Source organism: Gorilla gorilla, chromosome 6 (assembly GCF_029281585.2).
Source record: "Gorilla gorilla gorilla isolate KB3781 chromosome 6, NHGRI_mGorGor1-v2.1_pri, whole genome shotgun sequence".
In the NCBI taxonomy this organism is placed as follows: domain Eukaryota; kingdom Metazoa; phylum Chordata; class Mammalia; order Primates; family Hominidae; genus Gorilla; species Gorilla gorilla.
Window position 1 is genome coordinate 101,080,801 of NC_073230.2, and position 21,386 is coordinate 101,102,186.

Here is a 21,386-nt window from a genome sequence, read left to right on the forward strand (position 1 = left end):
TCTTTCTCTTTTCTTTCTTTTTTTTTGTTGGATGTAGTCAAACGTTCCACTAATTTTTTTCATTGCCTCTGAAATTTTATTCAGACTTAGAAGACTTTTACTTACATAGGGTTATATAGGAATTAATCTCTGTTTTATCTCATCCTGGAATGTTTTGATTTCTTTAAAAAAGTAAATACATTTATTTTAATTATTATTTTATATAATGTGAGAAGGGATTTAATTATATCTTTTTCAAAATGGCAAACTGATTGATTGATTGATCCCAGAGCCATGCATTACAAATCTCCTCATCACCTCAGTGTTTTAAGATTCTACCTTTATCATAAACTAAAGTTTATTTTTTACTTGCATTTATTTCTATTATATAACTACTTCTTTATCCTATTTCACTGTATGTCTGCATGCACCAATGCACAGTTTTAATTGTAAGGTTTTTATATAGTATGTTTAGTATTGGGTAAGGCTAATTTCTTCCCCTATACTACAGCTTTCTTTTTAGTATTTCCAAGTTAATTTTGTATATTTACTTGTGTATTTTTGTACATTTTGTATACTTTTATATGTTTATATTTCTTTTGTATATTTTATATATTTATTTTGTATGTTTATTTTTACATGTAATTTCAGTATCAATTTGTCTAATTATGTAAAGAAACTTATTAACATAGAGATTGCAGTCAAATTATAAATTAACTTATAGGGAGCTAAGCTGTATTCTATAAAGTTTAAGCATCTTACACAAAAGTAAAAGACTTCTTCCCATTTTAATAATTTTAATTTTATATTTTTCAGGCCTTTTAAATTTTTTTCATGTAGATTTTACACATTTCTTCTTACACTTATCTCTTAGTATTTTATAGTTATTGTTGAATATTGACTTTATGTGTTATTATGTTACCTGTGTTATGTTACCTGTGTAACTATGTTACCTGTGTTACTTATGTATATGTATTAGATATGCTATTTTAATGTTCGCTGTACTGTTGAATTGTTTTATTTTAATTTAGTTTTATTACTGAATCTCTAGGGTTTTCTAGTTACAAAACCTTATCATCTACAAATATAAATAGCTTTCCTTTTTGTTTCTGATTCTTACGTCTCTAAATGATTCATTTTGTCTAATTGAATTGGCTAACCTCTACTATTAAGTTGAACATTAGTAAGAAGAGTGCAATACATTCTTTAAAATCTTATTGGAAATACAAGTAGTGTTTCTGAATTAAGTAAAATACTGATTCTAGGACTAAGATTATATAAAATTCCCATATCATGTTAAGAAAGTAAACATCAATTACCAATTTTGTACTTTTTTTCATCTCTCAGGAATAAATCATACATTTTGCAAAGGACTTTCCATCTTCTGTAGAGGAAAAATACCTGGTTTTTACTTTTAGATGTATGAATATGGTGTGCAGAAAGAGTTAACATATAGCAGACCTGATTTCTATCCTTCGAAAGGCCTGATTAAAAGATTAGGCTTGGCTGATGCTGAGAACTTAGATTTTGGAAAGATTACCATCACTCTGATGGGTAAGAATGGCTCACTGTGCCTAAACTGCTTGTACAAACAATGTAGTTTATGCTAACCTTTTTCTTTCCTTCTAGGAGTCTGGAATTTTGATAGGTGCTAGGCGGAAGGTGCCTCATGACTATCCGCTAATAGAAACCCTAGGCACTAAATCCCTAATGAGCTTCCCTGGTGGACAGCATTTCATGTATGTTGTCAAAAGTTGTTGCTGAGGGAATTAAGCACAGCCCATATGATTCCACAGGGAAAGGACTCCTAGAAACTTTCATACCTGGTTTTCACTGGACATTGCCGCATATGCCTTTTCCCTTTACTTCTATGCTTTGCATCCTTTTACTGTAATATATGATAGCCATGAATAAGACTATGAGTCCTCCTAGCAAATCATCAAACCAGAAGATTCATATGGTTTTTGTATCCATGGATTTCCTAATATTGTATCAATATCATATTCCCAGAATAAATCACACTTGATCAAAATGTATCAGTTTCTTAATGATGTGTTGTATTCTGTTACTAATATTTTTACATTTCAATCAATATTAATAACTGATATTTGTCCATAATTTTATTTTGTAACTGTATTAGGATTAGGTATAAATGTCATACTTACTTTACAAAAAGTATTAGATTTTCCTTAATTTTTTGAAATTTTCTATTTTATAAGGTGCAAAAAATTTCAAAATAATTGGGACTATGCAGGCTTTGAAATTTTGATATAAGTCTTCCTTGAAATCATCTGGACTTAATGATTGATTTTGAGGAAGTGTCTTGATAAATTTTTCTTTTCCTAATAGAGAAATTAGCTTATTTAAATTTTTTACATATAGTAGGGCCTATTTGGGCAAATTATATTTCTGTACGAAATTATCATTATATCTTTCAAATATATAACAGGGAGATTGTAGGATTTTTTAAATGCATCATATGTCATGTCAATGGTTACTTCCTCCTTGTCCTTTTATTATACATATACCTCAGTTAAGGTAGCTAGTAATTGGTCTCTCTTGAAAATTTTTTACCAAAAAATATTATTTTTATTTAGTAATTATATATTTTGTTTCTCAATTCAGATAAATTGATAAAGCAAATATTGTTTATTTTTTGCTTTATCTTTCCTTTATTTTTTCTGTTTGTTTTTCTTATCTTGTTTAACATGAAAATTTCATTCACTTATAATTTTTATTTTTATTAATAAAAGGGTTTAGGGCTATAAAACTTTTTCTGGCTACATTCTTGAATGTATTACAGGTGTTCTGATATAGAATATCTCCATTATCCATGATTTTTATTAAAAAATACTTTTGGATTGTATTTTACCTTTAACCCAAGAGTTTAATTTAAAAAGGGAAAGAAAAATGATAGAAGTAGGCCAGGCACAGTGGCTCACACCTGGAATTCCAGCACTTTGGAAGCTGAGGCAAGAGGATACTTGAGCACAGGAGTTACAAACTGCCCTGGGCAACATAGTGAGACTCCGTTTCCACAAGCCAGTTTTAAAAGTTAGCCAACTAATTTGGAAAGATGGCTTGAGCCTGAGAGGTCAAGGCTATAGTGAGCCATGACTGTGCCACTGCACTGCAGCCTAGAAGACAGAGTGAGACCCTATCTTAAAAAATCATAGAAGTAATAATATCATAATTATACACAATTAAACTACATTGCAAATACCAAAAATTTTACTTGTTTTAAATTTCTACACTAATCATGTACAGCTGTAACAGTTGTACAGTAAACAGCTGTATATAGCCTTCACTTCTCACTAGACATCTTATCAAAAAAGAACTTAAAATTTATGGGAAAGCCTTGCACTTTGTGTTAGAAACTTAGTTTCTTGGCTTTCTCATTTCTATCTGATGGAGGGCAAAGAACTTCACTAGTTCGCAGGCTATGCTGAGACAAATTAGAAAAGAATCATAAAGCAGAAATATTTTGTGTACAGCACATGGCCCAAAGATGAGATAAATTGGTCTTTCTAAAAATGATATGGTGCAATGGAGACATTTAAGAGCTTGTCAGCAATTCCTACAGGTCCCAAGAGGTTCAAACAGTTCAGAAACAGAACAGAACATGATTTAGTATATTTTCAGAGAATTCAAAAGTTTTTGTAAAACTCACTCAGGAAATCTTCAGGGAAAAGCAAACTTTGCTACTCTTTTTATTTGGTAACTTTCTATATTCTCAGAATAAGCTTGAAAACCATTTTATGTTGGCCCCAATATCCCACAAATCTGGCAACAGTGACAGGAGTCATGTCATTCTGACAGTTGGACCTGACTAAACTAAGTTAGTGGCCACCAGTGTCTGTCAATTTTAATGATGGTAGGCAGATTTCCCAAAGTGGTAATCACTCTGAACGTGGTTTATTTTTTATTTTTTTAAAAATTAATTAATCAATCAATTAATTTTTGCCTGTTTTTGACACTTCTAGCAAGTATTCTCTTAGTATTCTTTGTATTCCTACTCTTCCTTTTTGCAAATTGCCTATGTGCAATCATCAAGTATTTTAATGATAATTCCTGTCTTTATTTCCATTACTCTATTCTCTCCTTGTCAATGACTTTCCTTCTAATATCACGCACTTACTCCATACAGACCGTTTCAAAACTTTTCCATTCTCCATTCCCTCCAGCTTCCCTTCAGTAATTGATCAGTTAATAAGCCTTTCTGATCAAGTCACCATCTCTCACTGGAATTGTTGCAATAGCCTCTTGACTGGCCTTTCTGATTTTTGCCCTTGCCCTCTACAGTTTATTCCTAACAAGACAACTAGTGTGACAAAGCAATCAATCAATCAGTCAATATTGTCCTTCCTATGATGAAATGCTTCTATTCCAATGGCTTCTGTTGTCTCTAAGAGTTAAAGAGAAATTATTAAAATAGCTATTAATGCCCACATTCTAGTCCTTTAATATATGCTATATATTAAATGTTATATATTTATAATATTATATATATAATATTTATATTTCCCTCATCCTTTATAGCATTTCACACTACCTGTGGCTTCACTGGAGTTATTGCACTGAATTTGCTGCCTTTTACTTAAGTCAAACTTTTTGCTCACAGTGAAAGGAATAGAGAAAGATGTAGGGAGACCCCCTGAAACTACTGCTACGGAATAAAAGATGAAATGATCCTTATTATTGTAAATACAAAATTGCAAGCAGGATTGTGTAAAGACAATGCCAGGGTGGACTGCCAGAATGAGCCAACAGAGCGTGACGTGCTTCCCCCTGCAGAGAGCCTATGAATGGACGTGAGGTCAGGGAGGTTTCACATCACCAAGATTCCTATCCCAGAAAAGCAGATGTTCACAGCTCTAGGAATGGAATGTGACCCTTGTGGAGAGCCTATAAACGGATGCATGGGAGACGGGGTGCCTGTCCATATGGATAAGATAGGGCTATAAACGTCCTCATCTTGCCATGGCTCTTCTACGCCTCTTTAGGGTTAAGGCATACTCCTTTCTGAGAATTTCTGGTCTAACTGGTTGTCTAGCTTCACGTCCTGTTTCCATGGATTGTTTGTAACCAGCTTTTGTTGCAATTGTTACTGCTGATTAATATCTTGTTAATCATAGGTTATGGAAAGATTGTGTTTCTGTTTTAAGGCTCTGTTAGAAATTACTGACACACACTATATTGTAAATTCTTATCTCTGTACACTGTACTTCTCCATACAAATGTACTGTACTTCTATATACAAATGTTATGTTAAAGAATTACTTCATCCCCATGTGACCATCTCACCTCATAATCAAATGACCCTAAATCCCTCACTAACCTACCCCCGCCCTCACTAAACTTAATAATAAATGCTGGTATATCTAGTGCATTGTTGGCACCGTGGGACCAGAAGGCAGTGACCCCCCTGGACCCAGCTTTCACTATCTTGTGTGTGTCTATTATTTCTCAACCTGCCGATCCGCCTAAGAACAAAGAGTGAGCCCCGTTGCATTGCAGGCTGCTGGCCAGATCCCGCAATACATACACAGATTCCAGAATGCATTCTTAACTCTTAAAAGATTTTGGTTACTTATCACTATTCTGTCTACTTTTCTGTAATTGAGAAAAGTATTTGTCAACTCATTTTTTCTCTTTGTGACAGCTCAGTCATTTACAAAGTTTTATTTTATACTTTACTCCTTCCTTCAATTTGTGCTAAAACATTGTGAAAATTAACATTTCTTTGGAATACAAATTTTTCATTATAAATTAAATACCGATATAATTGCAAAGTAAACAAATGAATTTCCATAAAGCTAATTTATCTTTACTCTATATTTTCCATATATATTACTTCAAATTCTTGTTACATTTTCAATTTTGTTTGAAATATCATATGGTATTTTAAATTTAAATTTACTAATTATTTTTTAGCCAGTGGGTAAAGAGAAATTAAAAATTTGAACAAGTTAATTCAATTTTTACTTCACTTCTCATTTGAAGGTCTTCCCAGTAACCTACCAAAAGAAGTCTCTCTCTTTTTTTTTTTCAGCTTAGATTCTAATCTTCACTCTGCCTATTCTGGCTAAACTTCTCAACTCTGGCTATTTTTCAATTATACCCCAATCCCTAAGCCATGTAACTCTTCGAGGTTTTTGTTTGTTTTTTCAACTGCTCATTAAGACGTCCTACACCTTAGCAAAAAGATCACACATATTTCTTCAATGCTTTGGAGCCATAGTCATGTACTCAAAATTTATTTTATCTCTACTCCCACCCTTCCTCCACCCAAACTTATCCTTGGGTTTTCACTGATTAGTGCTTTCAAGCCTGCCTGCCTTAGTTCATGTAGCTCCTCCTCTGGTACTGGGATAAACACTTGTATTACCATTTTAAAGGCTATCATTACTCTTTACCTGTGAAGAGTAGAACATGAAGAAATCTACTTTATTCAGATATTCTCCAGATTCCTAAAGATTAGAGATCATTTCTCATTCTCCTAGGAGTACTCACTTCAGGAAGCAACCAGATAAAAGGTAAGGTACAAACACTCTTTCTAATTGTTTGTATTTTACAAATCTAATCTTATGGATATATTTGTCTTGACTAGAAGTTTGCAATCAAATTTAATTAGAATTAAGAATTTCTTTGGTTTCATCTCAGTAAAAAAAAATTTGTGTAAATAGGGGGGAGAAAAATAAGATTTTTTTTCCGCAGTTTTTAGTTAACTTCTAACATAAAAACTTTGAAATAACTCCCTACTTACTTCCTTTCTTGAGAGTTACAAAGCCATTATATTCACATTTAAATCCTATTATTCGATAAATGTATATGTGTAAATATTATACGTATGTGTGCATATATCTATGTATTAGATACATATATATGAACATTGTACGCTAAGCCATGTTTCTGTTTGAAGACTGTATGTTTATGTATGGTTACAGGAATATTTTTGCTTCATGTACTTTTTTAGAGCTGAATCATTTCCTTTCTATGAAAAAGCATGGTTAACACTTAAGAACAAGGCAGAAAGCATTTCCTTTAAATATTTAAACTACTTGTTCTAAAAATAATCTATTGAAGAATTATTTCTACCCCACCCAATCATTTAAACTAAGAAACAAGACTAACAATTTAGAGAGATTATTAATTATTTAATTTCTATTTGGAAAAGACTATCATAACTTTGATTCAATATTCTACTTGCATAGGAAATGATTACTATGCAAACTTGATTTTGATTTAATTAATGTAGGATTTTTAGATTTGAGCTACTCGATTCTGATACTATTCTTTGTTTTCATTTTCAAAGCCTTAGTATCCTCAATGCTTATTAAGTTTCATAATGAAACTTAGTAATGATAAATGTTTCATTTTATAAAGTTCATTTCAAATGTCTAAGGTTTTATCATCATCTCACTGTTTATCTTTAGAAATATCTCGAGTGTCATGTTGCTTGAAAAGAAGTTAAATAAGTATATATCAGATTTACTTTATGCAAATATTTCTTTCAGCCAAAAGTCTTTCTATCCTGGTCAAACTTATAATCGTGACAATTATTTTCTTTGTATCACAAAATTAAAAGTTTACTATTATATTACCAATAAAGATAGAGGCAACTAAATAAAGATACTTAATTAGTACCAGCTAGTTAGTTGAAAGAATGTGTCATAATAAATGCCCAGATTTTCACAAAATCCAGAATGTCAAACCCTGCATTAGGATATGGAAGTTAAGATCTCAGAGATATGATTTCTTTATGCTTATTTTTTTCTATCAAAACTAGTTTATAGTTGTAATTATTTTCTTTTCTTTCAGAAATATGATTAATGAGGTAGAAAAAAGAACAGTAATTTGGAAATATCTCAGGCAGCTCCGCCCAATAGAACCTTCTGTGATGAGGAAAACACTCTAAATCTGTCCAATTGGGTTACCATTAGCTACATGTGGCAATGGGACATCTGAAATGTGATACAGCACTTGAGAAACTAAATTTGTAATTTTATGTAATATTAATTAATTTAAATTTATACATGGCATGTGTTAGTGGCTACATTAAACAGTTTATGTCTAAGTTATTAAAATTATTAAATCTTTTCATTTACAAATACTTTTGACATGAAGAAAAGTGGCTTTACAAATAAAGATCAGCAGATGAGTGCTAATTAGGAATGACTCTTGTCCTAACATGTACCCTTTCCTACCATCATAAAAAATTAACAAAGTCCTATTTTTCACATGGCACAGGATGTCATCTTTATACAATCCAAGAAAAACAATGGTTTAAATTGTTCTAAAAAGATAAGCAATAATTAATTATACATATGAATTAAATAAGTAAATTATTAACTATATATATGTATATATATATATATATTTTTTTTTTTGAGACAGAGTTTCTCTCTTGTTGCCCAGGCTGCGGTGCAATGGCTCGATCTCGGCTCTCCACAACCTCTGCCTCCTGGGTTCAAACTATTCTCCTGCCTCAGCCTCCTGAGTAGCTGGGATTACAGGCATGCACCACCATGCCTGGCTAATGTTGTATTTTTAGTAGAGACGGGGTTTCTCCATGTTGGTCAGGCTGGTCTTGAACTCCAGACCTCAGGTGATCTGCCAGCCTCGGCCTCCCAAAGTGCTGGGATTATAGGTGTGAGCCACCGCGCCCGGCCAATGTATATTCTTTACAAGCAAAAAAATAAGGAAATACTGAGGTGAAAAGAAAAAAGATGCTATTGAAATTTCATACTTAAATTCAAATCCATCAGGGAATAGTCTATGGGGAGAATGAAGCTTCAAGAGTTGAAAGAGTATGAATCAGAAATGATTTAGAAAAAGGATATTCCAGGCATAATGTGTATCTTTTTACAGAAAGGTAGATGTATGTTTAGTTGACAAATTACATTTTCCTAAGAAGACAGTGGATTTATCTGAGTAGTAACAAAAGGAGGAAATAAAACAGTTGAGGATTTTAGAAATTGATTCTTCATCCTATTCTGATTTCTGAGTCTTTAGGTGATTCTTTCAAATATATATGAGAAAATTAAAAGGACTTTTAAACCTGGTTGTTTTGAAGTCTCTCAGAGCTGTAGAGATGTATTCAGATAAATGTTTTTCCATGAGTGCTACTCTGATCCAGGCTCTACCCTAAAAGGAAGAAGAAAGAATCAAATATAAAAAAAATTAAAAAAATATTTTGCCACTGTGCCATCAAAAATATAAGTATTTTAATATGTAAAGAACAGCCATTCCAAATATACATTTGATAACGACTAAGAAAAATGTTTAAGTAGATAAAATAGGTAAATTTTGATTATCTAGAGTATATATTTTGTTTCTCTGAATATGTAGGGTAGGTACAGCATGTCAAACTAACTTTCTATCCTCTGAAGGGACAGAACGTTAATACTGAGTTACTTGGGTTAGAGACTTCTTTTGAATTACATGATGTAATTATATAAGATATAACTCTCTACTTCAATACCACAAATCAACAAACTAATTAAAATAAGCCCTCTCATAAATCATGAAAAACAGAGTTCTCTCTCATTAATACAAATAATCAGTTTAACATCACTTATTTAAGAAAATTTTCAATCCTATCCTTCCAGTGGGAGGTTTTATACAACCAGTAATAAAATCCAAATTTCATGATATATCATGAATCCAAATCATGAGCTATTGAATTTGGTGTCCCCAGAGAATTCTAAAAGATATTACCAAATATTTAAACTAGAAAAACAAACAACAACAACAAAAAACAGAAGCCAGCATATTCTAGCACAGAATCACAGAAACAGACAATTCTTACTAAAAGTAATTAATTTTCTTACGGACTTTCTATTTAGAACTAAAGAATATAAGAGATCATATTTGTAGTAAGAACTTCATAATTCAATTATTTTCATTTTCACTCAACTCTTTCACAAATCTCTAAAAAACTTCATGAAGACTAAATACATAGAAAATTGAAACACTGCAATGGCAGTATAAAGGTGACACTAATCAATACATATGATTGTCAACTGCCAGGAAGGGAAAAAAACATACTCTAGAAATGTCTGCAAGTCTAGTGAATTCACCAAACAATGGGATAGGAAAGGTCACAAAGGAGTCAATATAGGCGGTAGTTAAAACCTGTCAGGCTAGAAGCAGCAGTACTACTGGGAAGAAAATGAATGATAAGGGTATGGTTGGCATGCGAGTCAATTTACCTACCAAGCTCATCATCCCTTTTAGCTTGCCCTGTGCTCAGTCCATTGTTCCTTCTGAGTAAGCCTAGGGGAACCTGCAGTTAGCTGTAGCTGATTGGAACAGAGGAAGGAAGAGGTAAGCTACTGGCTGGCCAGTAGTCTCAAAATTCTCTCTTGAAATTTCATCTAAAAGACACAGAAACTAGTAGCGGTGTCTTGAATCAAAAGGCTACAATTTCACCAATGAAGTCAGGAAAGTTGCTCTCCAGAGACAATTCAGCACAGGAGACTATGGTGTTACTAGATAAGAAATGTAGGGAAAATCTTGCTTCCTGATTTATTAATTTCAATCCATACAAAACTGGGCTGCATTTAGTTTCCTGCATTTGAATGTGTATGGAATCCTGTTATATTGTAAGGATAGGTTGTGCTAATTTTAATGGTTTCTTTTCTTTAACAAAGGAACTTTTAATAGAACAGAAGACAAACAGACTTATAAAGATTGTTTGGGCCAAGAAGTAGAACAACTTAAAAACTAGATTAAGGAATTTAGACGTTTTCAGTTGATAAGGGTGATCCATAAAATGAAGGTTTATGAAAAAATAAGTAAAAGTAATCAAGATTTAAAAATGTAATTAATATGTGCTAGGCCCTGTTTTAGAGTTTTATATACATTAAGAAGATAAGTAATCCTCCCAATAATTGTGTGAGTTAGGTTACAATACTATCCCTACTTTATGCACAAATGAAAAACAGACACAATTAGAAGAGAAGAAATTCATTTTACCACCACCAAACTGACCAGCCTAATTATGTTAATACGTATACACTCCACCTTCTTTCCTGTTTCAGGGAATGAGCTGTCAGCATTTAAGAGAGTTTAAAAAAAGAAAAAAAAGCACAGAGTGGGAAAATTAAAATTAAATTATAAATATCTGACAGACAACTCTTATCCATAAAATACAATGAATTCTTAAAAACCCATCAGAAGAAAACAATTTAAAAATGGGCTTGCAATGGGATGATTTTTAACTATAGATTACATTTCTTTAGCAAAAATATCACACATTCAGATATTTCCATCCTTTTTGTGTCAGTTTTGGTGAGTAATTTTTTAAAAGAAATTTCCCATTTCTTCTAAATTTTCAAATTTATATAATAGATGTGAAGTTATTCATAATATCCTCTTTTAGGATTTTTAATGTCCATGAGATATACACACTTGGCCTCTTCTTCATTCCTCATATCGGTAATTTATATTATCTTTTGATCTTCTTGAACAGTCTTGCTAGAAGCTTATCAACTGCATTAATCTTTTTAAAAACACTTTTGGTTTGGTTGATTTTCTTATATATTTGTTTCAATTTTATTGAATTTTTACTGTTATTTATTTCCTTCTACTTTGACTTTAATGTATTTCTTTTTTCATAGCTTCTTGAGATAAAAGTTTTGGTAACCAATTTCCAGCCTCTATTCTTTTTTAAAATACACAAAAGCCTATTTAAGCCTATTCCTCTAAGCACAAGTTTTTATATGTTATATTTTCATTATCAGTACTTTCCAAATATTTTTCAATTTCAATTGTGATTTATTTTTTCATCCATGGGTTATTTAGAAGTTCTCCTCAGTTTCACTCATATAAACATTTTCTAGTAATTTTTCCATATTTTTGATTCTAGCTTAATTCCACTGTGGTTAGAGAACATACTTTACACAATTTCAGTCCTCTGCAATTCACTGAGATAAACTATGGCTCAGAAAATGGTCAATTTAATATAACTCCTCTGGGTGTATGATAAGAATGTATATTTTGCAGTATTTATTTTATTTTATTTTATTTTATTTTATTTTATTTTATTTTATTTTATTTTATTTATTTTATTTTATTTTATGACAGGGTCTTGCGCTGTCACCCAGGCTGGAGTGCAGTGGTGTGATCTAAGCTCACTGCAACCTCTGCCTCACAGGCTCAAGTGATCCTCCCACCTCAGCCTCCTGAGTAGCTGGGGCTACAGGTGCGTGCCACCACACCTGGCTAATTTTTGTATTTTTTGTGGAGACTGGGTTTCGCCATGTTGCCCAGAATGGTCTTGAAATCCTGAGCTCAAGTGATCTGCTCACCTTGTCTCCCAAAGTGCTGGGATTACAGGTGTGAGCCATCACACCCAGCCTTTGAATTTTAACATATTCCAATAATCTAGTAATTTTATGTATTTCAGTTCTCTAGTAATATTCATATTTATTTCCATTTTCTTGAACCTATTAAAATTGCTTAAAAGTCCAAAGTCTCTATCACCCATAGGTTTGTTTCAATTGTCTTTTTCATTTTTCTTGATTTCAGTCATTCAATCTTGTTTCCTGATGTGCCTGATGATTTTTTACTGTATACTAGACATTCTGTATGAAAATTTATAGCAACTCTGAGACTACCTTTCTCCAGAGTAGATTCTTCTTTTGGCAGTCAGTCAGAGTACTAGAAAATCACCTCACACAATTTAGGGGACTACTTTTAGGCCTTTTTTTGTATTAATCTTCTGAATTTCCCTTACTCCAAAGATATTGTCTTTCAGGGGTCTCAAGTAAAAACCTGGAGTGTTTACAGTTCCCCTTCACCTTGCTTGCCCTTGAACTCTAACCTCTATCTCTCCAGAACTAGACTGTGAAATCGTCAATCAGCTGTTTTACCTCTTCCCTGCTGCTTTCAGCTTTGTTTATGGGACTTTGCTTTGAGCTACAGATGACTTAGAGTTGGCAACAACCCCATAGGAAAACTGCATGCACAACTCCAGGCACATTTGTCTGTTGTTCAGTGGCAGTTCCAAGCTCCAACTTCTGTTTGTCTGCCCAAGGAAATAAAAATCCCCACCTCCACAACTTTCTGCTTAGTCTCTATACCTAGGATGTGAATAGACAAACAACTTTAGGCTAAAGCAAAGATGGATGTGCGGCTCAGCTCGTGTAATATCCATCTCTCCAGGACTGTGGCCACTCAAGTTCTCATGCCTTGGTTGCTCCCTTATATCTTAAATTTGTTACTTCACATATTTTATTCAACTTTTATAGTTGTTCTCAGCAGTAGGTCCCTCTGATACAAGATATTCTGTTATTACTGGAACCTGATTGTTTTCTTACCTTTGGGATCGACTCTGTTTCAGATTCCAATTACACCCTTCTAAATAAATTCTCTGCTTCTACTCCTCCGTTCAATTTATTATCCCTACAGCACCAAGTTGATCTTATAAAATGGAAATCAGATTACAGTATTCTATCACTTTAAAGAAAAACTCTCAAGTAGCTCCCCCACTGCACTGAGAATAATATCTGACTTTTAATCATGGCCATATCTTGTATTCTTTAGCTTGCTTAGCCTCGTCAATATTTGCACAGCAAATTTATTGGATGGAAGGATGCATGGATATGTGGATGGCTGATGTAACTAGCATATTCTGAAACTGGTCTAATTCAACAACGAAGGAATGTACAGGATAAGCAACCAGAAACCTAAGAAAGCCAAATCTAGCTAAAAACAAGAACTGCTATTAAAAACAAAGAAAATGGGGGGACAATCCCTCACAAAATATGCAAGAAGACAGGAAGAACTCAGGAACAGTACAAGGCTCATATTTTGGGGCCAAGAAAATGAAAAAGCAAGAAGGAGAAGGGATTTCTTGAACTTGAAATCAGTTGGAATATCATGAAAACCCAATGTAAATATCTGCAAGGTTAGTAACAGTGGTAACTAAAGACTCAATTGGGAGTGGTTTTTTTCAGGGATCATATAATATGTTTATAAGAGCATATGACCCAAGAGCAGATGCGGAAGATGGGTGAGTTCAGAAAAGAATGAGATAAGTCAGTGCCTGCTGAGATAAAGTCATTTTTCTAAGAGTGCTGATTCTAGTGTGAAACCTAAGTAATTTATGTAATAAAAGTCTCATGTTCCATAACACCTGCATATGACAGAAATAATAGCTGCAAATGTACTGAAGACACAAAGATTACAAACATGATCCTCAACTCAAATATTTTACTCTATTGTTAGGCTATGTTTAAGTCTTATGGCTAAACTAGTCACAGACAGCAGAGAAAGGGAATGGTTAGCATTTCACTGTTTTTTTTTTGTTGTTGTTTTGTTTGTTTGTTTTCTTAGATGGAGTCTCGCTCTGTTGCCCAGGCTGCAGTGCAATGGCATGATCTCGGCTCACTGCAACCTCTGCCTCCTGGGTTCAAGCGATTCTCCTGCCTCAGCCTCCCGAGTAGCTAGGATTACAGGCATGCGCTACCACTCCTGGCTAATTTTTCATATTTTAAGTAGAGACAGGGTTTTGCCATGTTAGCCAGGCTAGTCTCGAACTGCTGACCTCAGGTGATCCACCTGCCTCAGCCTCCCAAAGTGTTGGGATTACAGGCGTGAGCCACCACGCCTGGCCCATTGATCTTAACCTAGACAAAAGTATGAGATTGTCCATGGTGACAAGCTTCTACAATATGAATCTAAGTGGTACCAGGACAGATAATAGTGATACAATTGTGATAAAAGTGTACTTGTATACTGTATACTGTTCACCAGGCAAATGTAGTGCTTCAGTTCTGAAATATCTTTTCACATGTGTCAAGGCAAAATGACACTATACTAGTAGTCATTCAAGATTGCAGCTCTAAGCCTCAATAAACCTACCATCTGAGGCATTTGTTTAATCCTTCAATCCAGAGACGTGAGATGTGACTTACTGAGTAGATTAAGTAAACTGCTCTTTTCACTGCAATGAATAAAGAGAGGTAATCTTTCTCCACAGACTCTTCCCAGCATAACTAGGCAACTCAAATAATTCTCTTTCCCCACTAAATGGAATCTGTTTGAGGCCTGAGCAAAACAAAGATATAAATGCAGGATTTGGAACATGATTGTTCTGTGGTGTTTTGATACTCAATACCAGTACTTCACATAATAAATATTAACTCTCTGCTAGATAACATATTGCTGTGCAAGGATTAGTTCCAAGAGCCTTGTTAAGAGAGTTGGTCAGCTAGGGTTTGGGTTTCTTTGGTCCACCCAGGTCCAAATGCTACATTTCTAATGTTTGTTAACTTCTTAATTACTTTTTGTATTTTGGGATATGCTAGTTTTATAAATATATCCTCCCCTCTATCGAAAGGGTTTAGAATATACTGTTATGTTCCTCTCTCCTACTTTTGATTTGAAAATGAGAATGTTTATGTAGCATCTAGAATACTTTTTATAGACTTGATTCATTCAAATTACAGCTAATCTTTAACCTTAGCCTAAACCTTAGCCAAAAGAAATGTAGATATAATTCTTAAGCCATAAAGAAAACATAAAAGGAAAACTGAGGCTGGGTGCTGTGGCTCACGCCTATAATCCCAGCACTTTGCGAGGCTGAGGCGGGCGGATCACTTGAACTCGGGAGTTCGAGACCAGCCTGGCCAATATGGTGAAACCCTGTATCTACTAAAAATACAAAAATTAGCCAGGTGTGGTGGCACATGCCTGTAGTCCCAGCTACTCAGGAGGTTGAGGCAGGAGAATTGCTTGAGCCTGGGAGGTGGAGGTTGCAGTGAGCTGAGATCGTGCCATTGCACTCCAGCCTGGGCAACAGAACTAGACTGTCTCAAAAAAAAAAAAAAAAAAAAAAAAAAACGGAAAACTGATAAAACTCACCTAAGATGCAAAGGGGAATTCACATTGCATATTTTAAAAATCTGTAGTTCAAAAATTAAAAAGTAAGTAAATGAATTAAAAATTCAGTAGTTTGAGGAAACAGAGGTCAAAGGACAATAGTTGGGACAAAAAAGACATCTGTTAATATGTAATAAAAATAGGATTTAAATATCTGACGGAAAAATTTAATTAAAAAAAGAAAATCTATAATTAATTTACAAATGAAGAAATTTACTGGTTTAAAAACGTGAGACAGAGAAGAAAACTGATCCAACCTGAGAGAGTTGAAAGATATTGAAGCAGGAAGTTCCTTGTTGCTACAACCCCTTGGTTGAAGATTGGCAGGAGGGAGCAGTGGCTTTAACAAGTGAACTTTATAGTTATAGTCTCGAAAAGGTGACAAAAATCATAGCTATTAACTGTATCCAAAAGTATACTTTCATATTAAGGAGTTAAAAATGTTTTACCTGTGTTTCTAATTATGTCACTACATTTAAACATTATAGATTTTGGTTTTTAAAACATATACTCAGTTCGTGCTTACAAAATATTTAATTTGAACATATCTTCATCAGTTTTGCTGATCAAAAATTTTCCAAAAGAAAAAAAAATCCTAAATAAAAAGGATGCAAGAACAAAAAACTTGGAAATTATAATTTGGAAAGATAATTGTTATACTTTCGGTTATTACATAGACACATAATTTATAATTCTATAATTGTGAGATAATGAATTATGTCTTTATCTTAAAACTGTAAATATCAATTTTCAATCTTTATTTTCTACTTAATGTTTCATTCTGTAATTTCTAAATGTCAAAATAATAAATCTACTCTGACAATTCAATAAAAATAAATACAACTACTACATTAAAGCTGATACCTGAGTTGAGTTAGTTATTTGACACCTGAGTTAAGTTAGTTAGTTGAGTTAGTTAGGTATACTCAACCTTCTGTTGAGTATACCTTTTCCAAAATGCTTGGGACAAGAGTATTTCAGATTTTGAGTATTTTCTGATTTTGGAATATTTGCATTAAATGGTCCATTTAGCATTTTCTTTGAACATCATGGTGGTGCTCAAAAAGTTTTAGTTTTGAGATCATTTGAGATTTCATATTTTTGGTTTTGGGATGTTCGATCCATTTGACTTAATAGTTCAGACATTTTATAATCCTAAAAATTACTGAGGACCCCAAGGAAGTTTTATGTAGGCTATATCTACCAAATTTACTGTATCACAAGTCAAAACTGGAAACTTAAATATTAGGTAATTCAAAAATAACAAGTTGGTCATGGTGACTCAACGCCTGTAATCCAGCACTTTGGGAGGCTGCAGCAGAAAGACTGCTCGAAGCCAGGATTTCTAGACTAGCCTGGGCAACAAAGAGAGATACTGTCTCTACAAAAAATTTAAAAAATTTGCCAGGCATGGTGGCATGCACCTGTAGTCCCAGCTACTCAGGAAGCTGAGGTCGGAGGATCACTTGAGCCTAGGGGTTCTAGCCTGCAGTGAGCTATGATAGTATCACTGTACTCCAACCTGGGCAACACAGCAAGACCCTGTCCCTAAAAAATAAAATAAAATAAAATAAAATAAAATAAAATAAAATAAAATAAAATAAAATAAAATAAAATAAAACAAAACAATAAACCCATTACCTGTTAACATAAATAACACATTTTTATGAAAAATAACTATTTTTCCTAAACAAAAATATTAGTGAGAAAAGTATCTCTGTTTTACATTTTTTTCTAATCTCTTTAGTGTCTTTACAAGATAATTAGATATCTGCTTCTGCATTCCATCTGTTACAATGTGTTGTTTTGGTTGAAGTATATGAAGAAAATCTAGCTTCACACAGATATATGGTTGGAAAGGGAATCTTTTAATAGTCTTTTCAGATAAGTGTAGATATTTTCTTTTGTTCTAGATCAAAACTCACTAAATGGTAAGTTTCTGTAATCATATTAATGACTTTTTCATACTATAGTACATTAAATCTACTGACCTACCTTGCACTTTGAATTGATCTTTTTACCCATACATGATTTTGTAATTCCACGAATTGATCATTTGGAAAATACAAGTTATGCAGTTCCATCAAATGTTGACACATTTCATTAAATAATTTAAAAATACATTTGTTGATATCAACATCAATGTTTTAAAAAAGCTTTTCTATATTGGGAAGCTATGAAGCTTAAGATGGTGAACACAAGTTTCTAAAATTCTAGTTTTTACTTAAAAGCTTTAATTTCACCATTGGCAACAAATACTGTCAGCTGTTTCCTTGAAGTAATAGGCTCACTTCTTTCTTCTTCTTCTTTTTTTGAGAAAATATCTGTCAAATGCCTAAGTCCAAAAAATTATGATTTACAAGTTTTTCTTTTCAGTAAAATCATATTACATTAAAAAGCATCTAGTTCAGCTCACAATTCAAAGAATTGTACAAGTGTTTTTCTTGAAGCAACCATCATATTTCGGTATGTTGCAGACATGCTTTATGCATACTTCCCATTTTATTACTCAGGATATTAAAAAGACAGATCCTCAAAGTTGAGATTTAATAAGAATTAATGTTTCCCGCACCATCATGGTCATTCTTAAGTTGAAACTGCCTTTAAAAGAAAATACTGAGTGCATGGTGGGGAAGAACTCAAGACTGCTTGCACAGTTTGATGTCACTGCATTAGTTCGTGCTAAGGTTCCAACAGTTTTATCCACCATTGTGTCTGCATTGGCAGTGCAAATATCAACACAGCGAAAAGGCAAATAACAGGTTGATATTATATAAAAATATTTTTGACATTATGTACCCATTAAAGAAAGGGTCTTGGACATCTTCAGGGTTCTGCTGAACATTATTTGAGAGCCACTAGTTTAGACAATTCAAGAAATGTAGAAACATCACAGAACAGGAAGTATTTTATTATGCTTCTTAAGAAAAGGAAATTCATAGTAAGTAGCTTCACACCTTCCTGCTATTCCAAATACATGCAATGAAAAAAAAAATAGAAACGAGTCTCTAACCAATGTCTTACCTTAGCTCTAGAAGAACTGACATTTTCCATATTTTCAATGCTGCAGATACAATTCTGTGAAACTTTCCGGCAAGCCACTCTGATATAGTCCCAGAAGCTACGAGGACTTTCATAACCAAACCAGGTTACTTGACCTTCAGGAGACAAATTGTGATATAAGATTTTAAAAAGTAAAATAAAACTAGACTTGAAAATGCAAGAACAATAAAATTCTGAAAAATAAAGGTAATATAGTGAACTATAATGGCAAGGGCACCACCAATCTAGGTGTCAAAAAGCCTCAAATCTAGTCCTATTCTATCTTTAACTAGTGGTGTTACTTTGGAAAATTTACTTAATTTACCTAATGAGTCTGGATCATAGTCTTAACAATAAAATCAAACTAAATGAAAGGGACTAGACACTAGAAATATCTTGCCATTTAACATCCTATTTGTCTAATACAGTCGCTTAAACAGCACACAGGAACCTTCCTGCGCTTCTAGTTAAGCATTAATAAATGTCACCAATTGAATTCTAAACCTTTCTCTATTTAAAAAAACAGAAAAAAAAACCCCACCACCATAATTCTTTTCTTCTCTTCATAAGGATACTTCAAAAAAGGTATACAATGTGTGGTTTACTTTATAAATAAATAAAATCAATTAGCATCCTATATTCACTAATAATGCATAACCACCTACCCAATCATTCTCATCTATAAAGCTCCCCTTTAACTGTCATTTGTTTGCTCTCTTCCAGTTAAGAACTCATGAAAAACTTGTAATCTTTCAGATTTGGCTAACTATGTATCCTTTCATGACCAAATGTTCTATTGTGCATAGGTTATATTAGTATTAATATTTCTATGGTTGGGCATGGTAGCTCATGCTTGTAATCTCAGCACTTTGGAAGGCCAAGGTGGGTGGATCACCTGAGGCCAGGAGTTCGAGGCCAGCCTGGCCTACATGGTGAAACCCCATCTCTACTAAAAATACAAAAACTAGCTGGGCATGGTGGTGTATGCCCGTAATCCCAGCTACTTGAGAGAGGCTGAGGCAGGAGGATCACTTGAACACAAGAGGTGAAGGTTGCAGTGAGCTGAGGTTGAGCCACTGCACCCCAGCCTGGGTGACAGAGCAGGACTCTGTAAAAAAAAAATTCTATACAGGACTCTGAATATTAGTCTCACAGGAAACATTTTCTACACTCAGTATTTTTAAGTGGAATATGAGAGACATCTTAATACTTTCTTTAGTTGTCTAGTATGACTAGTCTTCCCTAGGAAAGTTGTTTAATCTTCATGTAGAAAGATTTGCTTTCATATTTTGAAATAAGTGCTTTTTTCATCATGATTTAATTATTTACTTTAAATCCTCCCTTCCTCAGTAATTACTTCTCTACAGCAACATCAAGAAGTGTTCTTGTCAGCAAGCACCATTTTAGGACCAATGTCTGAGATAATATCTGAGTGGTTCCAAACCATGGCAGAACATTAGTGTAACTGGACTGCTTTTAAAAAATACTCATGTCTAGCCTCCCCACAAACTGAATAATCAAAATCTTTAGGGGAAGATGTAAGCATTTGAATTTTTAAAAATCACCCCCTAGTATTTCTAGTGATGTACTTATTATTAATCAACCAACAGAAATCCTACAAGTCATGATAGGTAACTTCTATTCATTATTCAGGGTGTTTTAAAGGCCTCTTCCAGAAACCCATGTATGATCCCAACAGCTAGTCCCTCTGTTGGCGCAGGACCCTGTGCTTACTTCTCCTCAAAAGTATTTCTTTACTTGATTATTTCACATATTAGGTGGTAAGATCACTAAGGCAGGAATTTTGTCTTATTTTAGATCAATCTCTAACACTTGACACAGTGCTTGCTTGGCTCACAGTAGGCACTCAATAAATATTTGTTGAAAAATTAAATTTATAAATCAGCACAACACAGATAACCTTAAATGCAATGAACACAAAAACTTAAATTTAAAAAAATCCAATTAGTATCTTTTTATAGCAATAGTTTTGATAACATTCTGCTAGTGTTTGCATGACAGATTACAAACATCAAATATTTTGCACAAATATATTTTTCTTTATATAAATAAAAACAAATGCATCTATAAATCTTTATGCTAATAACTACATAATTCAATGTCTCTTTAAAAATAAAATTTTGCAGCCGGGTGCGGTGGCTCACACCTGTAATCCCAGCACTTTGGGAGGCCGAGGTGGGAGGATCATGTGGTCAGGAGACCATCCTGGCTAACACGGTGAAACCCCCTCTCTATTAAAAGTGCAAAGAAACTAGCCAGGCATGGTGGCAGGCACCTGTAGTCCCAGCTACTCGGGAGGCTGAGGCAGGAGAATGGCGTGAACCCGGGAGGTGGAGCTTGCAGTGAGCCGAGATCGTGTCACTGCACTCCAGCCTGGGTGACAGACTGAGACTTCGTCTCAAAAAAAAAATCAATAAAAAATTAAAAATAAAATAAAATTTTGCTACTTACAA

General features: G+C 33.6%; 2 protein-coding genes across 7 annotated transcripts in view; one reads left to right on the top strand and one right to left on the bottom strand.

The window, feature by feature from the left end:
* The window catches only part of RUNDC3B (RUN domain containing 3B), a 194,730-nt gene that overhangs the window by 102,364 nt on the left and 70,980 nt on the right, over positions 1 to 21,386 (bottom strand). For all 6 annotated transcript variants that reach the window (XM_031013231.3, XM_055346846.1, XM_019031632.3 and 3 more), the window contains 2 exons: positions 18,895 to 19,028; positions 9,041 to 9,126 (listed from right to left, as the gene is read on the bottom strand). In XM_031013231.3, the coding sequence (XP_030869091.1) occupies positions 9,041 to 9,126; positions 18,895 to 19,028 (220 nt within the window). The remainder of the gene's footprint in view (positions 1 to 9,040; positions 9,127 to 18,894; positions 19,029 to 21,386) is intronic.
* Positions 6,360 to 21,386, top strand: part of ABCB1 (ATP binding cassette subfamily B member 1) — a 208,432-nt gene continuing 193,405 nt past the window's right edge. Inside the window, exon 1 of the mRNA XM_055346829.2 lies at positions 6,360 to 6,515. The gene's annotated coding sequence lies outside the window, so the exon portion shown is untranslated. The remainder of the gene's footprint in view (positions 6,516 to 21,386) is intronic.